We start from the raw sequence: 27,176 nt of genomic DNA, 5'->3' as shown, positions 1-27,176 counted from the left end.
TAAATACTACAAGAATTTTAAATGCTAACCCAAGCAGGATATTATCTCCATTTTAAGTCATATTTTATGGAGAGTATGCACGTCTAACACACTCATACACGAAATAACATATGCAACAAGGTATCGTAACAAGCACAGACAAAAAGCACAGGATATTGAACCAAAAGGCAAAAAGGTAAAGAGTCCTCTGACAGTAGTGTCCCACGGCTGAGGAATTGTAGTTTGGAGGATATATGGAGTAAACCCAGACTGTTCCTGAAAAGCAAAACATAGGCAGGTTGAAAACCACTATAATAACCCACAGATTATGGAAACATACACTATATTGCCAAACGTTTTGGGACACCCCTCCAAATCATTGTATTCAGGTGTTGTTTTTCAGGGGTTGGGCTCAGCCCCTTAGTTCCAGTGAAAGGAACTCTTAATGCTTCAGCATACCAAGACAAGTTGGATAATTTCATGCTCCCAACTTTATGGGAAGAGTTTGGGGATGACCCCTTCCTGTTCCAACATGACTGTACACCAGTGCACAAAGCAAGGTCCATAAAGACATGGATGAGCGAACATGGAGAAGCTTGACTGTCCTACACCTGATGGAACACCTTTGGGATGAATTAGAGCGGAGATGGTGAGCCAGGCCAAAACTGGGATGTCTGGGATACATGAATTTAATATGGAGTTGGCCCGCACTTTGCACCTATAACAGCTTCAAGTCTTCTTTCCACAAGGTTTAGGAGTGTGTTTATGGGAATTCTTGACCATTCCTCTAGAAGCGCATTTGTGAGTTCAGGCACTGATGTTGGACAAGAAGGCCTGGCTCACAGTCTCCACTCTAATTCATCCCAAAGGTGTTCTATCAGGTTATGGTCAGGACAGTCAAGTTCCTCCACACCAAACTCGCTCAATACACTCATTTTGATGTCAGTGCTTTGTGCACTGGTGTACAGTCATGTTGAAACAGGAAGGGGTCATCCCCAAACCGTTTCCACAAAGTTGGGAGCATGAAATTGTCCAGAATGTCTTGGTATGTTGAAGCATTAAGAGTTCCTTTAACTGGAACTAAGGGGCCAAGCCCAACCCTGAAAAACAACACCTGAATTCAATGATTTGGAGGGATGTCCCAAAACTTTTGGCAATACAGTGTATGTAAATCATTTGCATTCAATATTAAGCAATTACTTTACAAGCTTTATAAAATGTTAATGTTCTTTCTTCAAATAATGCACAGGGTTTGCACCTGTGAATGATCAGTTATCAAAATGAGTGTGCCAAGTTTCAGTAACTGTGTTTTCTTCATTTTCCACTACATTTTCTTTAACCCCATCTTTCATTTCTCTTTCTTACCTGTAAGAAACCAGACAACGCTGAAAACAACGATGCCAAGAATGCATAGAAGGCAGATCTGAAGCCAGAATCCTTCACGCAATGTGTTCATCCAGTAGGCCAACATCAGTAAAATGAGTCCACACACACCAATAATAATCAGATATATAGGAATGTGGGGCTGAATGGGGCATTCATTGTAATGCATGGCTCCTAAAGAAATCATGTGACAAGGCATACTTTCATGACACAGGTAATATAAGACTCAAAAACTTTACTGTTCGAATCAGTATGAACCTATGGCATAAAATATTCAAGAAGTGGTAGATTTGAGGATAAAATCATTTTAACTATAGTTTACCTAACCCCACAGCTGTTATCAGAACCATCCAAGCACTCAGATTCAGCATCACTAAAAAGTAAAACAGCCAACAGAAATAGTTGTAAACAGTACACACAGCCTAACTGCTCTCAATCGCCCAACTGTATTCAGTTAGAGTAACTCTTACCAATGAATGATTTTTGAACAGCACTTCTTTCTTCTGTTTCCATCTTCACTGAATTTTGACTGATAGTTAATGACTGAAATATAATAAAATGTTTCTTAAAGAAGGTAGTATGGCAGCCAAGAACATGTGTAGGTTTACTTTAGAAAACCTGGAAGCTACTCTTTTTTGTCAGCTCTTGTAACTCTTGCATAAACACTTTGACTCATCTTCCTTCCTGTGTTTAGTAGTTGAGCAACCTGTCTTGACAGCATGCCAGAATATTTTAAACCATTTTCTTGAGCCAACAGATTACTTTATTATATGCACATTATCCCTATGATCTATTTTAACAGTTCGTTCTTTGCAAATGATGTGGCTTTTTAAAATCATTTTATTCATTTTTAGTTACTCACAAAACACATATTATCAGTGCCAGCATTTTTTTCCTTCTCACTGCTGCTGCTATTAGGTGATGCCAGAGTGGATCATTGATATGTGTGTTTTTTTAACAGATGCTGTTTAAAGAAATATAGCTGTTTAAAAAGTCAAATTTTAATCAGATAGTTAAAAAAAACCTATATGGAGAAATAGCAGATAAAACAAATGTATGCTGCTTTTTTTTAAATATAAACTTTAATATGTTTTTATATTCTGCACCACAGCAATAGAATATGTTCAGTTATGATGCAAAGTCAAAACAGTTAACAAAAAGAGGAACCATACTTTGTTAGACTTTTGACCATTGTCTCATATTTTGATTTCTGTAAAATGACCTTAATATGACTTTTTTGTTGTTGTGACTGCAGAAGATTATTGTATATAGATAAAATATCATAAAATACCAAGAACATATCACCTAATGTTTCTTTAAGAAACAGGACCTTAGGAAATCACATTAGATAGGAGCAAGTGAACCTTACATCATTTTGGATTAGGCACAAATGCTATAAGCAATTTTGAATACTCAGCACAAACGTACAAAATCAAGTACAACAGTGTTGAACAAGAGGACAGGAAAAAAAGTAAATGTAATCAATTATATCACACAACCTGCAAATGCTAGAACTGTACCAGATGATAAATGCTGAACTATACCAGATGATAAATGCTAGAACTACAGTATACCATAAGATAAATGCTGAATTATACCAGATGATAAATACTAGAACTACAGTGCACCAGATGATAAATGCTAGTACTATACCACATGATAAATGCTAGTACTATACCAGATGATAGTTCTAGTACTATACCAGATGATAGTTCTAGTACTATACCAGATGATAATTCTAGTACTATACCAGATGTTGATGGTCATATGCCTAGTTTCAATAGTTTTATTTTTATTTCTCATTTATTTCGCTGTTTGTTTTATTTTATTGTTGATGTATTCATTGATAGAGTCTTCTAAGCACTTTTGTACATCACTCTGGATAAAGGTGTCTGCCAAATGCCATAAATGTACTGTAGTAATAATATTCTGTATTATCTCTCTCTGACCTGCTCTCTCTGTAATGTTTTATTGTTTTGGTTATTTTTTAAAATACATCCATATGGCCGTTTAAACATTTGCATATAATATTGACTAAATGTGTGATCGCAATATTAAAAAGTAAAAGTCCTGGTGGTGTATAATCCAAATGACTTTCACTTCGTTCAGAAGCTTTTCAGGATATTGTCATGATGTGACACTTCTTTTGAGCTCTCCTGTAATATAATTTTTGGCTCCAGCTGCAGCAGTATCCGAGCAGTAGTAGCAGAATGAAAACGTATATAGCAGTTGTAATCCAGAAAGCAAACTTGTAGACAGTCCTCTCGCAGTAATCAGCGGACAGGCGGAATTCATATTTCGGTTCATAGGCCATGTATACAAAAACAGTACCTGGAATAGACAGGGCATAAATTAAATTATAAACATATCATAGGGTTTATATACTGTAAAAATATTGAATTCTGTGAGAGCAAATATGAAATATTGACATTCTTATCCATATTCACTTTATCTAGATATTTATATATCTTTAGTAAAATAGCTTAATTTTTTTTATACAGTGAAAAGTTTGCCTTATTAATGTCCACATTTTTGAAAAGCCAGAATCGCTCACTAGAATTATCAAAATGTGGAACTTTGCCTAATTTTTTCAATGAATTTTTGTGGTGTCTTCACTTTCTGCTACACTAACACTTCAATGCTTACACTGCACATTTATCAGGTTTCTCGTCAGCCTGTCTCTTTTAGAACCATATGTGTGCCCAAAATCCTTTGCTCTTTTTCTCTCATTTTGCTTGTCCAGCTGCCCTAATTTCTTCAATCCTCACTTTTTGATTATTCCCTCTCTGTAGCTCCTGGCTTATTTCAATCTTACCTGTCACAAGCCAGATCAGACAAAAAAGTAGGAGCAGATTTGTAAGAATCTTGCACAGTAGACCAGGTTGGCCATTGGATTGGCAGCAAAAAAGACAGGGGAGGATCTGGATAATCAGACAGGCAATTCCACCTACTAGCAGGTAGATAGGAACCATGGGCTGCTTTGGACAATCATGAATGTGTTTGGCCCCTTTAAGAGAAAAATATGACAAGATCCATCAACATCCAATCAAAATAAGGCCATCTAATAACAACTGTATGAAAGTGAATTGGGTTCTATCCAAATGTATTGTAATGTTAATGGAAATATATAACATGAGCTCAGGTTAAACTCCCCTCACCTAGACCAATGATGACAGTGGGTAAAAGACCTAGAAGAATTCTTAGTCTTCCTGGAAGATACAGTATAACAGAAAGTGATTAGTTAAAAAAAATGTCTTCTGATTTATGGAGTCATGCATTTATTCTTGGTACAAATACACTTTTATAATGACTTTACTACAACTCATGTATGAGGTAACACAGAGAGGTAGAGTTGATATTAGTCACAGGCAAATACATCTTCACAGTTAAAGTAGTTTATTGTCACCTTACCAATTATATATATATATATATATATATATATATATATATATATATATATATATATACAGTATTGTGTATATATACTGTGTTTATTTATTTATTTATTTATTTATTTATTTATATTTGCTGCAGCATACATTTTTTAAATCCCTTTAGTAAAAAATAATTTTAAACATTAATAAACCGTTTTAAATATTCAGTTGAGGATTTTATATTATAAAGCCTATAGTATTTTAATACTATTAAAACGTGGTGCTGTTTTTATTCTGGCCAGTTGTTTCACATGTTCTCATCAGGACATCATCATCACAACACCAGGCTCCCAGGAGGGAGCAGAGAAACAGGAAGATTATTAATATAAAATGCTGCTTCTTCATTACAACCTTGAGAATTTTAACCACAGTGCGATAAAGTGTTCTGAAGTGAGTTTGTTTTACCTCACTTAATGGAATTGACCTTATTTCATGTGGAACAGAAACCAGACATGGGTTCATGGGTTCATAAATATGTACAAGTTTGTGGCAAAATTCACTACAAAGAAGGATATTAATTTCTTGTATTAATAGAAATCACTTTTAGATCTGCCATACTGTATGAAATTATATTTTAACACTAAATATAATAGAATAAAGCAGCTGTGTGTAAAATGTTGTGTGTGTGAAATAAATAATGTAACTAATGATGTAAATAATAATGTAAATAATGTAGATTTGTTACTATTATTGATACTATCTCTAATCACAGTTTAGATAACTTTCTTCGAAATCTGTTTTCTTTTGTTGGAATACTACATATACTATTCTTTTGCTATTTTGCTAGTGACCAGGCTAATTTTGATGTCAAATGAAACTAAGGGTTTCAACACAAAAATGCCAGCTTTTTCTTTGCTCAATTTTTGCTAAAAAATTCAGTTCAAAACTAACTTATCAACTTTTTTTAAGTTAAAGGCATAGGTCTAAATTGTTAAATGATTCAGCATTTACCTGTGAAGATGGAGCTACAGACAAATAATGTATCAGTGACAAACACCATGTTGATCAGAAGTCTGATTTTTCTACACAAAAACAGAAAAACGAAGTTCAGTTACACTAGATTCATTAGCCAAGAGGCCAATTGATTAGTTTAGTCTTAACCAGCATGAGAATTTCAAAATGAAATGATAAATCTCAGTTCCTAAAAATTACAATTTCACTGACCTTTGAAAATAGACATTTGTTAGCGTTGATGACTAATATTTATAGATAAAGTCATTAAACCTGTCCTTTACAATAAGTGTAGTGGTGCAGTTCCCTTCACTTAATATTCTGTTTTTTGACATTAATTATTCAGAAAAATGTACACATTGCCATGCATTTTTTCTCAGGTCAGTTTGCGCATCTGCTTTGTTCACATCAGAGGTCATTTTAAACAACCACAGACAAGTTTTCTTTTAGCTTTTTAGCTTTAATAGGTCTGTTTACATATACCAAGCTGACCTTCTCTTTATATAGTCTGGAAGATTCCAGAAATTGAGATGCAATGACATTTAGAAGATTTTGACTGGATAATTGTCTTAAAGCGTCTATTTAAATAACCAGTGTCTTTTTGGCCTTGATTCCACAGAAAGATCTGAGCAACTCAGCCAATACCACAAAAAAAACTGTGGACCTCGACAGGTCTAACTGCTAATACACAGTGGGCTTGTGACAATACTCTATCAGGCCTGTCATACCAGTGCAGATGCTGTGTGGATTAATCTGACTGCTGAATGTAATACACATTAAGTGAGAATCAGGGCTAAGCACACTCTGTGCACTAAATGATGCCCAATTAGTAAGGACCCCATTAATGCATTGATGTGTGTATTTCAGAAGTGTAACCTACAGAAAATAAAAGTATTCTTCTGCATTTATCATATATATTTGTCTCCTCAATATTACAGAAGTGTTAACAGATTAAAAAACTTGATTCTGCAGATAAGCAAAAAGAAGTTCAGCAAACAATCCAAAATGTTAAAGAAATGCAAAGGTCAGAAACAGGCAGTGGATCATCAAACAACATGAACAGGACAATTTCAAGCTCATGAAAACCAGGAACAGTCACAAACCAGAACAGCATGAACAATGAATAAAAGCTTGGTATACGGGCAACAATGCACTGAGAATGACTTATTGTGTCATGTGTGTGGTTATTAGATCAGGTGTTTGCAATTAATAAAGGGGTCAGTAAACACTGACAATTGCTCTAATTCTCATGTATTGACTTGACATTCACAGCCACAATATAAATCTGCCTTCTTATGAAAAGCTCCTCCACAAGTAGCTAACAAGGAGCTTTTCTCTACAAGAGAGGGCAAGATTTTACATCCAGCAGCTTTAACAAGAGCTTGCATATAACTACTGGCAGAGTTGTTACTTGTGTATGATCAGAAGCTAGAGGGCCAACATTAGCTGGCTAATGACATATCTCAGCCAGAGTATGATGCCTGCCTTCAAAAACTGGAGTCAAGCTATCAGTTCGATTCTGAAAACTCAATGGGTGTGAATTAATGAATAATGTTTTAGAGAATTTTTTTTTCTGAATTTCTTCAAACAGAAAACAAACCTGCACATTGTAACGTCAACAATAGATGACTGGCAGTGCTTTTTTAAGCGGCTCAGAAGGAGGAAGAAGAACTGCTTTATCCACATAGTAAAAGAGTTAAGATTGAAGGGAGTGTGAAAATGTAGGTGTGAGTGGTATGTTGTTGGGACTGTTGCAGTGATTGAGGCAGAATTTCATCTCCTTCACCCTTTGTGAACAAAAACAGTTTTGCTTTTAAATGACAGGTTGATGTGAAACTACTAAACTGCAGTAACAGATTATCTACAGAATAGAACCAGCATATTAACATTAAGTAAATTAACATTAAAGGATCTTGCCTTGGGTTGGCTCTACAACATGCACTTTCTCATAGGTCATATTCTCTCAAAGCATCACTTTGAATCATTATGAAAAATCAGAACTGTTTTCAAAATTATTTTTGCAAATAATAATACAGATATTTCTTCAGCAATTCAATAATTTAATATATATGTATTAACTTACCATTACATATGTCTTTCAGTGGTTATATTGTTTGTGTCTTTCCTGTCTTGTCTGTTTATTCCAGTCCTGTTGCTCAGTGTCTAGTGCACTGGGTCTGGGTTATGTTTGTTTTGCACTGGGTGGAGTCTAAGGTGGACCTGTTTGATTTAGCAACCTAATCAACCGGTTATTGAATGGCTGTAATGAAACATTTAGCTGACTTCCTGTGAAATGGCAAGTACCAATGACAGAGAAATTCAGCAAAATAATGTTTCAATGCCTGTGGATTAATATTGTTGTTGTTGTTGTTGTTGTTGTTTTTGCCAGGCCCACAATGGTATGCAATAGCTGGCTTGTCTGTAAAATTTTTCTAAATGTTCTTTTGTCATGTGGACATCAAACATAGCGAAAAGTGCAAAACTGAACTCAGTTTAGAGCAGCTGACCTGAACAGTGAAACAGTGTTTGCAAACTTGTTTATTAACAGACAGGGTGAGGTGCTGTGAATTCCCAAAATGGTGGAGTTGAAAGAGAACACAGTAAATTCCTTCCTGCTACTGTTTAAACATCATAAATGTGAAAGAGAAATCAGTGTAGCTGCACCAAAAACAAAATGGGCAAAAAGTGGGTGGGTTGAGCAGAGAGGAGCCTAGAGTCTGTCCTGGGGACTCAGGGCACAAGGCAGGGGACACCCTATGTGGAGTGCCAACACATTGCAGGGTAAAATTACACACACACACACACACACTTTGCCAATCAACCTACACCACATGTCTTTGGACTGGGGTAGGAAACCCCAGAAGCATAGGAAGAACACGCAAACTCCACAAAAAGGAATCAAACCTCCAACCCTGGAGTTAACCCTGTAGTTACAAGACAAATGGGCTAACCACTAAGCCATAGTGTTGGGACTACATTTTCCACAAAAAGGAGCTGTAAGAGGAGCAACTCTGAAATAAATAAAAAATAAATAAAAAAAAACTTAAAAATATGACTGACTGGCTTATTCTTTCACACATGTTAAACTATGAATGATAGTATTTATTCAAAAATATTCAGAGAAAAGAAAGAGGAAGGGGTGGAGGTGGTCTGGTCTCATGGTAGGCTACTACACGCCAAATTTGGAGGCGAATGGACAAAAAATGGAAAACACAATATGCACAAATTAAATTTAATATTTATATAGCATGTTGGACATTGTCACAAACAGGTCTATTGGTACTATATGACCTTTTCTGCTTGGTCCCCTAAAAACTATATATTACAAGTTATACAGGTAATTGGTATGACAAAAAAAATCTTAGAAGAAATGGGCAAAATAAAGAGTATTGGGGAAGAAATCAAATAAACGAGGAAATACTATTAACAACATTTATTTGTGCAGCTGCAACGTAAATTGTTTGGCTTATTTTTAATTCACTAAAGTGAGAATAAACATGCTTAAAATTGTACTGCAACCAGCCACTAGAGGGCCTCAGAGACATTTTGGCTTCATTTCTCCACCCTTTAAAGATGTCTACCTGTATACTGTATACTGTCAGTGGTCTAGGCAGAGAAAATCAGTCACTGGCAACAAAGAGAAAAATGTAAGCTTAAGGAGCTAATATAAAGATTATTTGGTGAGAAAATATTTACCACAGTAAAAGACAGCAAATTATTCCCAAAATGAGGAAAGTGCCTAGATTGGTCTGACTGAAGTAAGCCAACAATAATGAATGATTGTAATAGTTATCATTTAATATAATTTAGATCATTATTATTATTATTATATTTCATAATTATTTATAACAATTCCACAAATTAGTAATAAACCATTGTGTCCTGCTATAAGACCATTAAAAAAACGTTTGTTAGCAGAGAAAAACAATCCTTTAATCATAAGAGAATAAGAAAAAAGAGTAAAAGAACAAAAGGATAGATACAACAGAGATACCACAGAGTATATAAAACATATTCAGTTAATAGTATTTGAGCAAAGCAAAAGAAAGAGCTGTATAGTGGGCAAGCTGAGACATAGTATAGTGGGCAAGTCTTTTAAGTGATTAAAGTTACTTTCATGAATTCCTCATGAAATCGATATTGATGTTTTAGAGCTTTGTAAAGTCTGCACCTGAAAGCATAGTGCATGTAAGATTGTGTGCAATGCAGTTATTCAGATCCTTGCACTAAAGTTGCATAGAGAAATTAATAGTAGCTATGTGTACACTTATGATACTCACACTCCTTCACAGATTCCCAAACAAACATTAGACAAATATCTTGCTAATCTATTTGGCATATTTACATGCACATTCATAGCATGTAAAAAAGTATGGCCATCATCAGGACGAGCATTCTTGAATTTGTTATGCAGTGTTTATGAGCCATATATCATCTTTGAATTTAGAAAACTTAGTGTTTTTACACAGTGGGCAGTGTTTTCTCTGTAACATTATAGTCAGGCTTGGGGTTCTTCTTCAGACTGGAATTTTGAATTGCATGCACAATAGCATATGAGAAAACAGCAAGAGCCAACAAACACTATTGCTAAAAGGATGTAACCTAACGTGGTGGTCCAAAAGGCAAACAGGTAGAGCGTCTTATTGCAGTAGGGCTCACCAACCACAGTCGAGTTGTAGTTGGGGGGGTAGATGGAGTAGATCCACACACTGCCTGTAAAACAGCGAACAAAGTCTGATGTCAGTTTCAATGGCAATGACATGGAATGTCAAACATCTCCAAAGCTGTACAGTTTTCTCATGAGAATCTAATTACAGTTTTTTTTTTATGACAAGGCTACATCATTGGAAATCAACTATACATGACCTTTATTAATGTGTTTTAGTGAGCTATTATCTTCATGTATCTTATTGCACAGCATGGGTGTGATTTTGTTATGGGAAGTGCTGAGGATAAAGGTAAAAAAAAAAACTTTTCTGAAACTTGCAACAGAAAATACAGCACTTCCATTCTTACCAGTAGCTTTTATAAACTACATTGCCAAAAGTTTTGGGGCAGCTGCCTTTATATGCACATGAATTTAATATGGAGTTGTCCCACCCTTTGCAGCTACAAAGCTTCAACTCTTCTGGGAATGCTTTTCACAAGGTTGAGGCGTGTGTTTATGGGAATTTTTGACATATGTGAGGTCAGGCACTGATGTTGGACAAGAAGACCTGGCTCTCAGTCTCCGCTCTAATTCATCCGAAAGGTGTTCTAACGGGTTGAGGTCAGGACTCTGTGCAGGCCAGTCAAGTTCCTCCACACCAAACTCACTCATCCATGTCTTTATGGACATTGCTTTCTGTCGTGTTGGAACAGGAAGCGGTCATCCCCAAACTGTTCCCACAAAGGGAGCATGAAATTGTCCAAAATGTCTTGGTATGCTGAAGCATTAAGAGTTCCTTTCAATGGAACTAAGAGGCCAAGCCCAACACCTGAAAAACAACACCTGAATTCAATGATCTGGAGGGATATCCCAAAACCTTTGGCAATATAATGTATCTTTATGGCACCAACAACATGGTTTGAAATCCTTTTAAAATGTTGTTTTTATATATAATGAATTCCACTGGAACATTGTCAGAAGAGAAAAATAACTGAACAAGCTGATTAAATTGCCCATTTATTAAATGACCACTGCAGTCAGTATGATTTCACCTAGCTCACACTTTGGCACAGCAACACTATATTATTACAGTATATTAAAAGCAGGATTTGTGGCTAACCCTTACGATGTAATATTCAATACTCAGTCGCCTCTTCATATTTTTCTGGTTTCCTTAGAACATCTTTTCTCACCAGCAATAAACCAGCAAAATGTGAATCCAGTCACAAGGCTGTTCCAGATGGTATAGAGACACTTCAGTGCTGGATTATCACTCTGACCACAGGGTAGGCAGGTAAGCAGAAAGAGGGCCATGCTGAACACTCCACACACCAGTAAATACACAGGGATGTAGTTCTGCTGGGGACACTCCTTTAGATACTTTGCACCTGAGGGAATGGGATTCAACACAAATTTTAAGAATGCCACAACAGTTTGGTATATTTTGGTGCATTTTTGGTTTCTACATGACTGTCAGTGAGAATTTTTCATCTCTAATTGAAAGTATATGGGGCACCAAATGTAAAACGTTCAATACTCCTTTCTCATGAGGTGAATCATGCCAAATAACTAATAACAAATATAAATCTGAATGTTGATCGTACATACTAAATCTAAAATATTAAATGCAAATATAAAATGTAGAAGTTAAATGTTACAATCATATGCTAAATGTCCAGCTCTCTCAAACTGCTTCTCTGGAAAACATGGCACCTTTTGGGATTTACACCATTTACACTGGTTTTGGAACAAGGTTGAGGGTGTGAAAAAAAATTCTGCCGGTGCATTTAGCTTTATAATATTTAGCATTTATATTTTTAACGTTTATATTTAGATTTATATGAAAGAGTTACTTTTAACATTTATATTTAATTAGCTTTATATTTAATTTTATTTACAGAGAAACTTGAAATTGTTTTTGGAGTCACCTAATTGTATTAAAATGGCCTCAAAACAAAATGAACATATAAGTGCTATAGCATGAATATCTATATGTATCTTCAGATCATGTGTGCCTGTTTGAGGTCTTCTGACCTTTTCCACATAGATGTACAATCTTTAACTGTTCTGTTTTCTCAACTAAAACCTGGGTTTTTGAAAGGCAATAATGTAAGAATATAGTGCATAGGCTTTTCACAGAGCTCTCATGAAATAAACTTTTCATCAGTGTAAAGGATGTCATGAGGGCAGATACTTACCTATGGAGATCTGAGCAATGGGGAAAGCCACCAGCAGTAATTTTGAGATCACTGTTGTTTTAAAAAATAATTTTTAATGATTTAATACTAAATTATTGTTATGTTACAATATTGTGCTTTTAGTGCAAAATATATACAACGGGTCAACATCTATAGACATAATTTACTTCTTTGCTGTTTGTACAGAGAAATAAAATAGCTCTATTTACTAAAACCGAATCTGAATTTGTAAGATATTCATTTTAACAGTGAAAAACATACATTTATCTACTCACCTAAACAGGTAATGTTCATAGTCATATTCATGAATTTCCCCGAACTTACTGATGCCATGATGTTTTGTATTCTTTCACCTGTGTATATGTAAACACCCAAACAAATCCTCATGTAAATCCTGTAACTCAGCACACTGGGTGTTCAATTATATACTATTTAAATAAATATATGTCCTGGTAATAAAAATACTGTTGAGTAGAATTTCTGTTTAAAGTCACTTAATATTTTCAGCATTTCTTTTTTATAGCTATGTGATGTTTTGCACCTGCAAATGATTATACACCAGGTTAAATGCTGATAAATAAAAAAAAATCAGATCTCAGGAACACCGGGTGATTACAATGCTTTCTAATAAACCCCTATACCTACAATTACACACAGGACAACAGATTTAATTAGCCATTAAGCCACCTCAAAACGCTCAGACATCTGGACCCTTCAGCGGATAGTGAGGACAGCTGAGAAGATCATTGGAGTCTCTCTCCCCTCTATCACGGACATTTACACCGCACGCTGCATCCGCAAAGCCAACAGCATTGTGGCTGACCCCACACACCCCTCACACACACTCTTCACCCTCCTGCCATCTGGAAAGAGGTACCGGAGCATTCGGGCCCTCACAACCAGACTGTGTAACAGTTTCTTTCCTCAAGCCATTAGGCTCCTCAACACCCGGGACTGAACTGTTCTACACTCTCACACACACTCTCACTCAGGACTGAACTGTTCTACACTCTCTCACACACACACACACACTCTCACTCAGGACTGAACTGTATACTAACTCTCTGTCTCTCACACACAGATACACACACTCTCTCTTGACTGTGTGGACACAAACACACACACACATAATTTATACTGTTCATTACTTACTGCACTACCTCTACCTGTCATCCGCTGCTATAGTTATATTTATGTTTATTCTATTTATTGCACTACCTCAACCGCTGCTGTGTATTTTTGCACAATATTTTTGCACAATACTTTTTTTTACATCATTTCACTTTATCTATTTTATTTCACTTACATTCCAGTACACGTTCTTTTATTTCTTTTCAGCGCTAAGTGTCCTGTGTTCTTTTGTGTTGTCTTTATTGTATTTATTGTCTTTTTTTGCACTGTCTTGTCTATGCTCTGTTTGCACCTAGCTGCACACTGTGCACTTTACGTGGCTAAGACAAACTTCTGTCCTAGCTCTGTGGTGTTGTTTGTTGTTTTGTATTGAACTTGTTGTTGTATGTTTATGTAGCACCAGGTCCTGGAGAAACGTTGTTTCATTTCACTATGTACTGCGCCAGCTATATGTGGTTGAAATGACAATAAAAGCTTCTTGAACCTTGAATCTTGAATCTTGGACGCTCTTTATTGATCTCAAACTGCCCAGTGTGGTCATTATCTACAATACTGAAATCAGATGAGATCATTTTTGGATTGTGGTCAGTGTTGCAAACAACCTTCGTCCAAAAGTTGTGCAGTGGAGTTAAGTGGAGGTCAGGGCTCTGAGCAGGCTACTCAAGTTCTTGTATGCAAACCTTGACAAACCATAACATGACACATGCACAGATTTGGTCCCCTTTCCAGTGAAGGGAAATCTTAATGTTACAGCATACAAAGATATTCTATACAATTATACACTTCTAACTTTGTAGTAACAATTCTGGGAAGGCCCACATATGGGTGTGATGGTCAGGTGTCCATGAACATTTGGGCATATGGTGCATATATTATCTTTGTAATGAGTATCATGTTGTATTGAGGTTCGACTGAATATAACCATCTCCCTGCTGCCTCCCAACAGCTACCATTGTGCATCAATCACTATACATCTGGACATAATATTGCTGCTATATTGGACACAATTATTATTATTATTAGAATTATTATTATTATGACTTTCACTTTAACCACAGTCAATAGTTTACAAACAATTGTTGTCTGTTGTCTAGTTTTTCCACTCAACACTGTTCTGCTGTCTTGTCTATTTGACATGCACTATCCTGTTTTTTAGTGTATTTATTTCTTTTTATTTTTTTTGCCATACTCTTACACTGTTGTGTATTTGTACTTGTTTATGAAACAAGCGGACCTCACCAGTAAGGAACAGAGTTAGAAGTAGGATGTAATTAGCAGAATTAAGTCGATGTTGCAAAGAACATAAATTAACAATGAGCAGAGAGACGCAAAAGAATGTAACCAAACTAAAATGTCCTCTTTTTTCACACAGAACCGCTGTATCCAGCAGCAGCTGCAGCTGCCCCTCACCTCCCCCCTCACAGGTATGAGCTCTGCCTCTCTCCCAGCTCCGGTAAGTGTAGCTCATAAACACATACCACTAAATAAGGGTTATAAATGTAAAACTGTGCACAGTTGGTGTGCTGAGCCCCCAAAATCACTAAGTGAAGTACACTGTGTCACTGTATTATGTGGTCCTTTTACAGTGAAATTTATTCCAATGTACACAGACCAGGCATAACATTATGACCACCTGTCCTGACCCGTCATGCACTGTGTATTCTGACACCTTTCAGCATTAACTTCTTCAGCAATCTGAGCAACAGTAGCTCGTCTGTTGGATCGGATCACACGGGCCAGCCTTCACTCCCCATGTGCATCAATGAGCCACCCATGACCCTGTCGCCGGTTCACCACCATTCCTTCCTTGGACCACTTTTGATAGATACTGACCACTGCAGACCGAGAACACCCCACAAGAGCTGCAGTTCTGGAGATGTTCTGATCCAGTCGTCTAGCCATCACAATTTGGCCCTTGTCAAACTCGCTCAAATCCTTACACTTGCCCATTTTTCCTGCTTCTAACACATCAACATTGAGGACAAAATATTCACTTGCTGCCTAATATATCCCACCCACTAACAGGTGCCATGATGAGGAGATGAACAGTCTTATACACTGTCTGTGCTCATAATGTTATTCCTGATCGGTGTATAAAAGCTGTATAGAGGAATGACAATACAAACCCACTTGAAATGACATGATAGTGAATAAAAGCATATAAATCCTCAATATCTTCAAACTGGATAAACAGTATCTTTAATAGGCTTGAGGTATTACATGTATGCAATAATTATCAAACCAAGCAGGGCAAGTGCTGTGTAATTGGAACACATTCCAACACACCTAACGCACATTGCAGTGGCAGCAGCAACCATTTGAGTGAATCACTATCTTGCTCTCTCTTTCATTTCCAACAGTTGTGAAATGCAAAAGATCGAGCCCAGGTTCGTATGCAAAATTAGAATGAACAATTCGTAGAATAAGCTCCTGTGGAAAACAGCATAAAACACGTACAGTCCTTAAAAAACAAAATGCTTGTATTTATAGAACACGCTCATCATCAGTGAATATCAATCAGTGATCACCTTTATACACTCTATTGCCTCATTATGGTGCCGTCATTCAGAAAACAAACAGAAATCAAGCAAAAATTTACCCATTAGCTTTTCAGGTTCTGCCTGTTCTCAGTGCTGCAGTCCTTTTCAGTAGTTGAGACAATCTGTATCAGAAACTTAATAAAAATGAAAGACTAAGGTGCAAGCGTATGAGGTAAGCAAACACTTACACCTATCGCAGTTATTCTGTCTCCTACCAAACCACACCCCTCTGCTGGTTTGGACTACTGTGTAATTTACTGTGTAATGTTTTAGATTTTGGACTTTTAGTGATATTTGGCAATAAAAGTAAATATTTTAAAGTAACACTAAATGTGCTAGACTAAATTTTTATTGTATTGCATACTATGGCAATAAAAAGTATCTTACTTTTACTTTCGTATTTTGTCTTTTGTAATGATTAATTGCACATTGCCCATAGAGAACTCATTATCTGAGTTACATTAGAAACGTTAGGAAAAAACTTCCCTGTCTGTGGTGTAGTAAAGTATTGGGTAGACTGGAGATGGTAGTAACACAGTTTGTCTCAGCACATGTAACTAATAGTTTTTGTGAAAATGTTGTCTACTTCGAATAGCAGTCATTTCAACCTCTATTATAATATCACAGTCTTCATGATTTGAATGTCAAATACAAGGTGTTCCACTGTTACAACCTACCCCTACAGTTCTAAGTAACAATCAGAGGAAAGAAGAATCACTGGATCTCTGACCTCTATGGGACAAATGATGATAACTGCCAAACACATTTCCCAGTCTCACCTAATTCTGCTGGTGTCACATTGGACCAAGATATGTTTGAACTGAACTTTTATGTACTGGATCAGCTGCTCTCAGTGCTCTGCAGTGCCTCAAGCCAAGCTGCACAACAAGATGAACTGGTTTTCATGTTGCTTTGTTTGATTTGTCGGGGTTTTTTCTCACAGCACAGATAGAAATCTGCATGCTCCTTATGACGCACTGTATTAGATCCATGCTACATTAGTGTTCACCTCCTTATCTGCAATTATCAGTATTTATGTTTGACAGTTTGGTTTCTGTGCCATCTAAAGTAGTCATGGTGCTGTCCCACATTAATAAATAATGAGCAGGTTAAAATATTTTCTCCTTACAATCAAATAATCCCAAATGTCATGAGCAAATAGATGGCCATACTGAAATGGCTGGCAAGAAATATGTTGAGGCTAAACTAGATCACAGTATATGTATGTCTATATGTTAGTGGTAGACTTAATGAAGATTGGATAGAATTAATGATGTGAATGATGAAATAAAAAGTGATAAGATTTATAGCAGTGAATGATGAAATAAAAAGTGATAAGATTTATAGCAGTGAATGATGAAATGAAAAGTGATAAGATTTATAGCAGTGAATGATGAAATGAAAAGGCTAAAAATAAAACATTAAAACTTTATGCACTTTATATGTAGTGAGATATAGAGCCTATAACAGTAACACTAGGCATGAGGCATGAATACACTCAGAATGAGAGAAAACGTCCATCACAAGGTACCAAGCACACACTCATTTACACCTATTGGCAATGTCCAATATGCTAATCCAGAGGAAAACCCATAAGGACTTGGAGTGAACATGCACAGAAACGTCACACAGACAGGATACTGGACCTATGAAACAAGAAGATTTTTTTTTTTTTGATCTGGTAAATAAAGAGTCAGTGGCACATAAGTTTGGTTGTGTAGCTCATATTACTCCAGATAAAAATATTCTTCAAGTCAGAAAGAGAAAATCATGTTCATGTGTTTATCTCATTTGTACAAAAGATAAGTACCAAGTACACCAAATATACACGTCATAACCACTTCAAGAGGAACTGGTTCTTTGAATACCCAGAATGAGCGACATACCTCTATTCAGAGAAAAGACAAATGCTGCTATCTTAATTGTTAAAAAAATATAATGCATAAATAAGTAACACTAAATGTGCTTTATGAAGTGATTATAAAGGGTTTTCAGAGCCCTGGTTACATGAACATCATTATCAATAGCAATAGTGTCCTCATGTGAATTTTGCTTTTACTATCTGACCAGCAGATAACTGTGCTGCTTTAACTAATTATTGCCTTAATAAACGGCTGGCCTAAAAGAATGGAAAGAACTCTTTTTCTTTCTTTGGACTAATGAGATATTCAGAAGCACCAATGATTAATTGTATTTTGTGAGGACTTTTGTAATTGTTATTAATTTCCCTTTAGCTTAAGGCCATTATAATCCAGATTCCTGTCCTACAGTCACTACAGTCAATAGCAGACACCACACATACACACACACACACACACACACATTTATTTTTCAGTTCCTGCAAATACCAGCGAACAAAGCAGCAGGTCTCCTGCCCATTCAGAAGCAGGCAAGTACATGACAATGCCAGACTGTAAAGGAGAAACTTGCACAAATCTGGTCCCAAGCTGGCTTTTCTAGTTCATTTTCAACATTTATTAATAGCTCAGTCCCATTGTATAATTGAATGGAGGTCATAAGTCTGTCAGGCACTGACTGGTGGAAGTCTCTACATAGATGCAGCCACGAGACTGACCACCTTGCAGTTCAATCACTCTGGTCCGTCCTCGTTCACTGGCCCCTGTTTGAAGATGAGCCCTTCCCATGAAGGAGTCGAATAGCAAACCTCTTCCCCAAATCTGGATACACAGAAGTGAACACATTGCTGAAGGTTTCTATATTACAGTGACTTTTGTGCAAAACACATCTCACCTCTATACAGATTTTCTGCTTAGGTTTCCTCCTGTAGAAAATGGCTTTAGTGTTAAATTCAGGATTTCCATCTTTTTTAAAGACGCGTGTCCGTATAGTGTCCCCCTCACACCTAATGACAGCATATACATCTGGAGCTGGGAGAAAGAATAATGGTAAAAGACTTGAAAGTAACAGTTCATACAGATGACTTAAAATTAAATCATGGGACTTGTTTTCAAGGTCTAGTCAAGAGATGTCATTTGTGAACCCATGTTGAAATGTCAGGTCATGCTGCAGGATATTGCTGTTGTGTTTGTGCTAAACAAAAGAGTGGGTTTTTTCTTCTTCTTCTTTTTTCAGTTATTCTGGATTAGTGTGTGTGCTAAATGACTAGATGCAAAAACAAATATTTTTAATCTCTAATAAATTACACAATTTCACCATACATATAAAACCTAAGCACCTTTCAAGCATGCATTGACAATAAGAGCTGCTTTAACATCCCAATTACCTTCATTAAATGATACATAATGAAGACAAATATAGGGTGTTATTGTTGTATAACAATAGTAGTGTGGTGGTGAACCTGGTTGTTTGGGTTTGCTGAGTGTGGAGGCTCTGTGAAGGTGCACTGTAACAACAGCACATGGATGAGGCACACAACACTGCCACAGAGAGAAAGCAGGCAAATCCTCCTTCAGCTCCCTGTGGAGAGAGATTGGAAGTGGACCGTAAACTCTTACAGCTGTCAAGTATATTGGGAGTGAGATGAACAGTGACTGGAGGGAAGCTATATATGTTATTAAAATTCAACACTCTGATCCGGTCTACACATGGCCTGCAGCATATCACCTGAGTTTGACATGCGTGTGTGAGAAGAGTCGGAGAAGAAAGCGGCCAGTAACCCCAGGATGGAAGGTGGTGGGTAGGAGGGCATAGCGTCCAGGGTCAAGGGTTACACGCAGGGTAATGCTACGTGAGTCCATGTAGACTGAACTGGCTGCCTGCTCAGTAAAACACTGTACCCTGCTCACACGGTTCACCTCGACCTGACAGAGCATTAAAAAGACCATTTGAAAGGTAACACTGAAGTCACAGCAGAATGTAACAACATGGTTCCTATTAACATAATTGCTTATTTGAACCTCAAAGATCTGCAGGTAGTGTAAAGTATGTGCCCATAAGTGATAACAGTAGCAGAAACAGATCAGACACGGACTCCTACCCTCAGCACCTCAAAGCCGATTGGAAGATTTTCACCTCCTCCTTCCCTCCGTTTCATCCTTCTGTCCTCTTGCTGCAGGCATATGAGCACCTCATCCCCCTCTCCTTCCAACTCAAACATGAACTGAAGCAGAAAAGATTGTGGTGCAGAAAGAATGATACAAATAGTAGATAAAAAGTCCCCAGTTCTATATAGGGCAATTAGAAAATTTATTTTAACTGTATATTAGTATTAGATATAAGCTCAATATTACAGATTAGCTCAATATTAGAGATCTGTTTATTTACTGAGAGCTTTTATTACTTGGGACTAAATTGTGTTTTACATTGCATCATGCTTTCATCAGGTTTCTTTGGTTTGGCTGCAGCAGAACGTTAAATGTTCTCTGGTGACCATTCTGCTGTACCTGAGGATTATGAAGAAATGTCTCTCTGTGGTTAATACATCCTCCACACCTACTTCTCCTGTCCATTTCTCTGTCCCAACGGTCATCCACCACTCCTTCCTCTTTTTTCTGAAACTCGTCTTCTTTGTCTTTTGTAGTCCTCTCTGGTCTTTGTGTTAGCCCAGCTTTCTGTTCACCTTTAGCTATCTTCTCTTTCACTGTGTGATCCCTCCTTTCATGCAGCCTCCTTTCACCCAGTCTTTCTTCCTTCCTATCTCCTCTTGTGGTATTATCTGGAAGAGACCATTGGGAACTTGAGAAGACCTTCTGAGTGTTGGAGGATCGAGAAGCAGTTGGTTTTGTTGAGTCTAGAGGAGCATGAGTCCACTCTCCAGTACAATGTGTCTCTTTCCAATGACCCCAATGCCAGAGCAGGCATCGTTCCACCAGCCTGCACACCACCATATCTGTGAAGTAGTGGCAGAAGTCCTCAAATTCCATCCTGGTGAAGGAAACACAAGGTCTGCCATAAATTAAGAATGCATTGCCATTGTGTTTTCAGAGCACAAGTACATTTTTGGCCCATGTTAATACCAACAGCAATACTGATAATGAAATATGAAACTATGTAGCATTAAGAAAACAGGAACATCATGAAACATTATATCTAGCCTCATTTATGTTGGTCATTGAATTCTTTATCATAAATTTTATCTTTTATCTCAAATTGAGGTTCTGTGCATGCTCGCTTCACTCCTTCAGTCTTTCTGCGTCGATGTGTGCTGTCACACAAACATTACATATCACATGGTATCTGATGTTGGTTTTGGAGCATTTGTTATGAACAAAAGTATGAATAAATGAGTACCACACCTGGCCCAATTTCAGTAACATTATTGTTTCATCACTAATTTAAATTTTATTCAGTTCTGTAGAAAATAGTCATTCTTTAAGAACAAAACCAGATTCATTACCAAAATTCACCCACATCTCTGACAAGCAGCCCCATCTTCTCTCTCTCGCAGCGACCCACCTTCTGCCATTGCTGTGAGCTGCAGATGGCACAAAATCATTTAGGATAATTAAAACACTGACTTAAAACAGCACAAAAATAAATTGGTCATACCAGCTTAAGGGCCAACCAAAAATATGCATATGACCCAAAAATATCAGTGCCTTGGATAACCCACATTACCCCTGGCTCCATGCTCCAGTCCAGTCCGCTGTGCCCCATGGGTTCCTCATGCGTACCATGTACAGCCGGGATGTTCCGCAAACATCTAGCAGATTCTCCCCAACACGGATCTTTTTAAGTGCAGTTACACCATATGCATGGCCTTTAACTAAACCACATTCCAGCACAGATTCAACCTGCTCTCCTTCTGCAGGCTGCATAGAAATAGACAGAGAGAGAGAAATCAAATAGGGCCTAAAAAATAAAAAGAGATTTTTTGGAGTGCATATGTCATTATATATTCAGAGTCCTTTAGAAACATGCTTTCTTTCTCCTGGAAGAGCTCTTTTTTTTTTTTTTACCCGTATGGAGCATGTGATGAGAGCTTTACAGCTGTGTGCTTTGGCTAGTGTCTGAAACAGCGCCCTCCTTTGGTCACCATGTTGGCTCAGCGTCTCTATGTTCAAATTAAGTGGTTCAGATACTCCTCCAGTGAAATCCACCAGAGCTTCTGCAGTGTTTCCTCCCTCTAAAGCTTCATAACACCCATTGAGCCTAACAGAAAAGATGATGGAGAATTCTTATATTGTTATTTCATTGTTGTATTATTACAGTAAAAATGTTACTCGTAAATATGAATATATACAATAATATACGAAAACTGTTAACAATAATGACCTAACAATACACACTTTGACAAAAAAAAAATATTCTCCCTCATCTCAGTGGCCTGGAGTGCACATGCTTCATGTTGTCACCCTGATTCAAGTGTCTTAGATGAGATGTCTTAGATGTCTTAGATGTCTTTAGAAGCTACTTTATATTTGGATCTCTTGTCCAGGGTAGCAACAAGTCTATTTAACAAGTTGTCTGCCATAATAATTCCTAAGAAATTAAAGATTTGAAGAAATGGCTTGGAGCTTTGGGCATCAAAACAAAAACATTAGCTATAAGGATCTCATATCTAAACCTGCAATGTTCATGTATCCTAACTGTTCAATTCAATTCAATTTATTTGTGTAGCGCCTTTTACAATGGACATTGTCTCAAAGCTTTACAAAAGAAGAGAAACAGAGAAAGGAGAGAAAAAATAATAATTAAATAAATAAATAAAAATTAAAATGAATTATTAAATTAAATGATTAAACTATGTTATCCCTATTTTATTTTATCCCTATTTTATTTTATCCCTAATGAGCAAGCCTGTAAAACTAGGTAAACTAAGGCTGCACATCTAGAAATAAGCTGTAGTTATCTGTCTGGTGCATATCTGTACTTATTGCTCTAAGTGCATAAATGATCTTTGGGCCTGAGCAAAGGGCCTCTTTACCTGAGCAGCCAATCATGTGGCAGCAGCAAAATGCAAAAAATAAAAAATAAAGGCAGATACAGATACTTTAGTTAATCTTCACATCAAACATCAGAATGAAGAAAAAGTGTGACCTCTGTGACTTTCACCATGGCATGGCTGTTGGTGCCAGATGGGCTGGTACGAGTATTTCAGTATCAGGTTCCACTCCTGTCAGCCAACAACAAGAATCTGAGGCTTTCATCGGCACAGGATCACAGAAACTGGACAGTCGATGATTAGAAAAAAAAATCACCTGGGCTTTTTCTAGTCTGTGCCAGTGACATAGCCTCAGATTTTTGTCTTGGCTGACAGGAGTAGAACCCGATGTGGCCTTTTCCTGTTGAAGCTCAACCACCTCAAGGTTTGATAATTTGTGTCTATTGAGATGCTTTTCAGCTTTTGGTTGTAAAGAGTAATTATATGTGTTATTATAGACTTGTCAGGTCAAACCAGTCTGGTCATTCTCCACTGATCCCTCTCATCAACAAGGCGTTTCATCCTACAGACCCTCTACTTACAGGATGTTACACATTTTTTCCCATTCTGATGTTTGATGTGAACTTTAACTGACAATTTTATGTATCATGCTGCTGCCACATGATAGTTTCAGAAACTTATCCTAACATGTCCTACTTGGCATAAGCTTTCTCCAGCAGGGCGCTCCAAAACTCCCGTGGTGTGGCTGAGCGACAGAAGAGCAGAGTTCCATCCTCACTGACGGGTAAGCGGTCATCCACCACGACATCCGTCCACTGACCCAAACGCCAGAAGCGGAAGTGAAAAATTCCTGCATACAGGTATGGATGCTTGGGGTTCCACTCCTGCTCCTTGTGATCTGGGATGACCTGGATATGGATATTGTGTGTTGAGGGGTGGGAAGGGGGGGGTTCTACTTATCCTTCTTTTCTCAGCATTTCCTTTCACATACACACCTTCTTCCAAAGTGAAGGCTCTGTTGCAAGACAGGAAGTAGCTGCCACCATCCAGCAGTTACCCAGACTGCCCTGGTGCAGATCTCTGGTACTAATTCCATCCACAAAAAGTCGTGGGTCTTTACACATTTCCTGAGTCACACAGAGAGAGAGAGAGAGAGAGAGAGAGAGAGAGAGAGAGAGAGAGAGAGAGAGAGAGAAGAAAAAAATGTGTCTATATAAATGAGTAAAAGAGCGAAGTGCTGTCAGCCAAGACCTGCTCATTTATACACTGACATTGGATCCTGTCTCCAAGGATCTCCTGGTGTCAGGTTACTGATGCCAAACACACAGACACAATTTTATTCCACATAATTGACACACATTTGCTAGCAGAATATGCAGTATACATCTAAAGCTTTTAAGATTATTACCTTAAACACATCAACAGTGTCACATTACGTGTGTGTGTTAGTCTCGAAAACAGTTAACTTAATCATCACTTCATTTCATCAAAACTGGATATAAACTGAAAACTAGTTTTTGTGCCATAGAGACTGATGATGCTTTTAACCTTCCATCGCTAAACACACTGCTCCACTGATCATTTAACAGATAATTGCTAATAAGATGATTATTCCACTCTTTCAAACCACTTCAGTGATCGCTGATGCTGCCCTTTAACACTGGTATCAAGTTTCAAGTTCATATCAGTTAACCACTGTGTCAGAGGATGGTGTCCTTAAATCTAAACACAGTCCATCTAATTCTTTGGGATAGATTCTGATATTATGAGCTTTATTTACATAGCTTTATTTTGCTAACTAATTATCCCACAGCAGTCCTTTTATTAATGTCTTTTATGTCAATTTGTATGAGATTTAGTTGAAAGATTTACTTGAGTAAACTTGAGCTATTATTAAGAAGCTTCTTGGTAATACACACAGTTATGTTAATGTTATAGCCAGCTAGTAAGGTACCTAGTTAAGTCTGATAACTTGCTAACACCTTGTGAAGAAAAAATATTAGCTCACCATTAGCACTCTTTAAGAATAAGAACTTCTATGCACAGCAGGTCATTCTTGTAACCTTACTGATGATGAGTAGCATTGAGACTGTGGCTAATCTATAACTATGTGGCGTTATACTGGCTAATTTCACACTGATTGTACATTATATTTTATATAAATGATATATATTTGACACAAATATATATTTGTCACACTTTACAGCTACCGACGCTATTTTAATCACTGTCAGCAATTTCTATTTATTTATTTATTAATTTTTTTACCTTGATGCCACTGACGCCAAGCACACGCCAGACACACTTCCAAGGTTTCAAATTGCAGTGTGCTGATGCCTTGTCAACATTAGAAAGGCCTTTAATTAAACATATCTGTAATAGCACCGCTGACTCTGCAACCACAATTAGACTAGCTAGATGTCCACATAAAGACAGGAGAATGTCATGAACTTTTGACACTTCATGTGCTTGCCATCTATAGCCCAAAGAAATAGCAGCAACAACTCACTTTTGACAAGGTGGCGACGATGGGTCTCATTTAGTGAGAAAAAAAAAAAGCTGGTGTGCCATGGGTTTGAAAGAATTCGTGAGTACCAGTGGTTGTACAGTTTCCCATAATCCCAAGTGAAAGGAATGATTAGTTCAACTTTGTGTTAACTGATGATTTTTCTCACCCGTGGTCTTTTCCACGTGAGTCCTGGAGGTGGGGTTCTCTTATAGAACAATGACTGAGTAGAGGCAGGGAAGTGTGGGTCTTTAAAAAGTGCTCCATGCCTCAAACATGCTCGCTTCAGCTTGTGATAGTTCTGACCATGAAACAGACAAACTCTCTCTGGCATCCTGCAGAAGTGACACGAAGACAATAAGACATGGCACAAAAACCTTATAAAATACTTCATTAGATCTACATTACTTTATACACAAACATTAGTATTGCCATACATCAGTATTCAGAATTCACAAGGTTTTAACAGATAGATGTGTGCTGACTCTTACAGTCCTCTCATTTAGTCTAATCCGCTTTGCACTGGAACTGAATCAGGAGTGTGTAATCCCCTTAAGAGTTCAGAAACAGAAAAAAAAACCCACTTTTTTTTTACATTCATAGTTAAATGTACAAAGTTTTTGTATTTTTGTTTCAGCATTCTTCATTGAAGAATGACCTTAAATCTAAGTAAAGGACAAGAGTAAGCAAATAACATCATGATGATTACTTGAAACAATCTAAATCTAAGTGGAAAAGGATCGTATCACTCTGTTTTACACTGCAAGAGCTCAGGCTTTTAATAAAGTCCTCATTTAGAGTCCTAATAAGACTAAAAGGTTAAATCTTTAATCCAAATAGTAAAGTATTCGGTGGAGCAGTTCTTCAATGCTTTACCTCAGCTAATTTGATTCTTTGATTTATGAAATATTAGAAACTCATGGTTAATTTGACGGACTGTGCATCGTGAAAGTTCAAGCAGAATGACCAGAAATATTTTTCCAGGTAATTAGCGGAATACTGAATTATAGTTAGAGGAAAGGAGGCAGCTATGGTTTAGAGGGGCAGTTTGCTGTTAAGGGTTTTGGCAGGGGCAAAGGGACAGGCCTGGGGCCAGGAGTGAGTGTCAGAATATGATCTAGCACTGCGTCTGTGTCAGTGTATATGCCAGAATAATTTGTGGGTACAAGAGTGCATGCAAATACCACATAGGCCATCACTAACACCCCACAGACTTCAAAACCAACCAACCTATTTACAGACAAACAGCATAAAACACACTTTCACACTTAATACTCAGTGATATTTATTGAACATATGCAGTTACGTTTAGGCAAGCAATAAAGTACAGTAAAGTTTTTAAGTAAAATAATTTTTTTAAACAAATATTTAATATACAAAAATTAAATTAAATTATATATTTATATATGAAATTATATATTTTTAAAATTAAGCAGTTTTAAGAATTAATTTAAGAAGCAAAAAATAATAATCAAAATGTTGTTAAATGGAGGTGAAAGAAGGGAATTATAAGTAAATATATGCATTCTAATAATAGTATTTAATATTTGTGCCCATATTTGACTTAGCAGGGAAATATTTCCGTAAACTGTACAAGCTTA

At 37.0% G+C, this 27,176-nt stretch overlaps 3 protein-coding genes across 6 annotated transcripts in view; all 3 read right to left on the bottom strand.

Annotated features, from left to right (window-relative positions):
• Window positions 1-64: 64 nt before the first annotated feature.
• LOC131356235 (uncharacterized) lies at window positions 65-7,955 on the bottom strand. Its single transcript, XM_058395162.1, has 9 exons — window positions 7,831-7,955; window positions 5,748-5,818; window positions 4,521-4,571; window positions 4,178-4,369; window positions 3,485-3,693; window positions 1,833-1,971; window positions 1,685-1,735; window positions 1,345-1,536; window positions 65-255 (listed from the first exon to the last, which is right to left on the bottom strand). Exons 2-9 carry the CDS (start codon window positions 5,794-5,796, stop codon window positions 65-67), a joined length of 1,074 nt encoding a protein of 357 aa, XP_058251145.1. The 5' UTR covers window positions 5,797-5,818; window positions 7,831-7,955.
• Window positions 7,956-8,914: 959 nt separating this feature from the next.
• On the bottom strand, window positions 8,915-17,575 carry LOC131355955 (transmembrane protein 272-like). Its single transcript, XM_058394595.1, has 5 exons — window positions 16,324-17,575; window positions 12,869-12,946; window positions 12,594-12,644; window positions 11,589-11,783; window positions 8,915-10,460 (listed from the first exon to the last, which is right to left on the bottom strand). Exons 1-5 carry the CDS (start codon window positions 16,325-16,327, stop codon window positions 10,246-10,248), a joined length of 543 nt encoding a protein of 180 aa, XP_058250578.1. The 5' UTR covers window positions 16,328-17,575; the 3' UTR covers window positions 8,915-10,245.
• Window positions 17,576-17,685: 110 nt separating this feature from the next.
• Window positions 17,686-27,176, bottom strand: part of LOC131355954 (calpain-5-like) — a 10,300-nt gene continuing 809 nt past the window's right edge. Inside the window, exons 2-14 of one of the 4 annotated variants that reach the window (XM_058394591.1) lie at window positions 26,067-26,126; window positions 25,745-25,910; window positions 24,065-24,196; window positions 23,766-23,977; window positions 22,144-22,336; window positions 21,803-21,996; window positions 21,582-21,659; window positions 20,629-21,109; window positions 20,223-20,345; window positions 19,850-20,046; window positions 19,584-19,702; window positions 19,016-19,152; window positions 17,686-18,942 (exon numbers count right to left, since the gene is read on the bottom strand). In XM_058394591.1, coding sequence (XP_058250574.1) covers window positions 18,778-18,942; window positions 19,016-19,152; window positions 19,584-19,702; window positions 19,850-20,046; window positions 20,223-20,345; window positions 20,629-21,109; window positions 21,582-21,659; window positions 21,803-21,996; window positions 22,144-22,336; window positions 23,766-23,977; window positions 24,065-24,196; window positions 25,745-25,910; window positions 26,067-26,077 — 2,208 coding nt within the window. In that variant the 5' untranslated portion in view covers window positions 26,078-26,126 and the 3' untranslated portion in view covers window positions 17,686-18,777. The other 3 variants (XM_058394592.1, XM_058394593.1, XM_058394594.1) reach the window with 3 other exon arrangements.

Source organism: Hemibagrus wyckioides, linkage group LG07 (assembly GCF_019097595.1).
Source record: "Hemibagrus wyckioides isolate EC202008001 linkage group LG07, SWU_Hwy_1.0, whole genome shotgun sequence".
NCBI lineage: Eukaryota > Metazoa > Chordata > Actinopteri > Siluriformes > Bagridae > Hemibagrus > Hemibagrus wyckioides.
The sequence above is the reverse complement of the archived record's forward strand: the minus strand, read 5'-3'. Positions and strand labels throughout refer to the sequence as shown.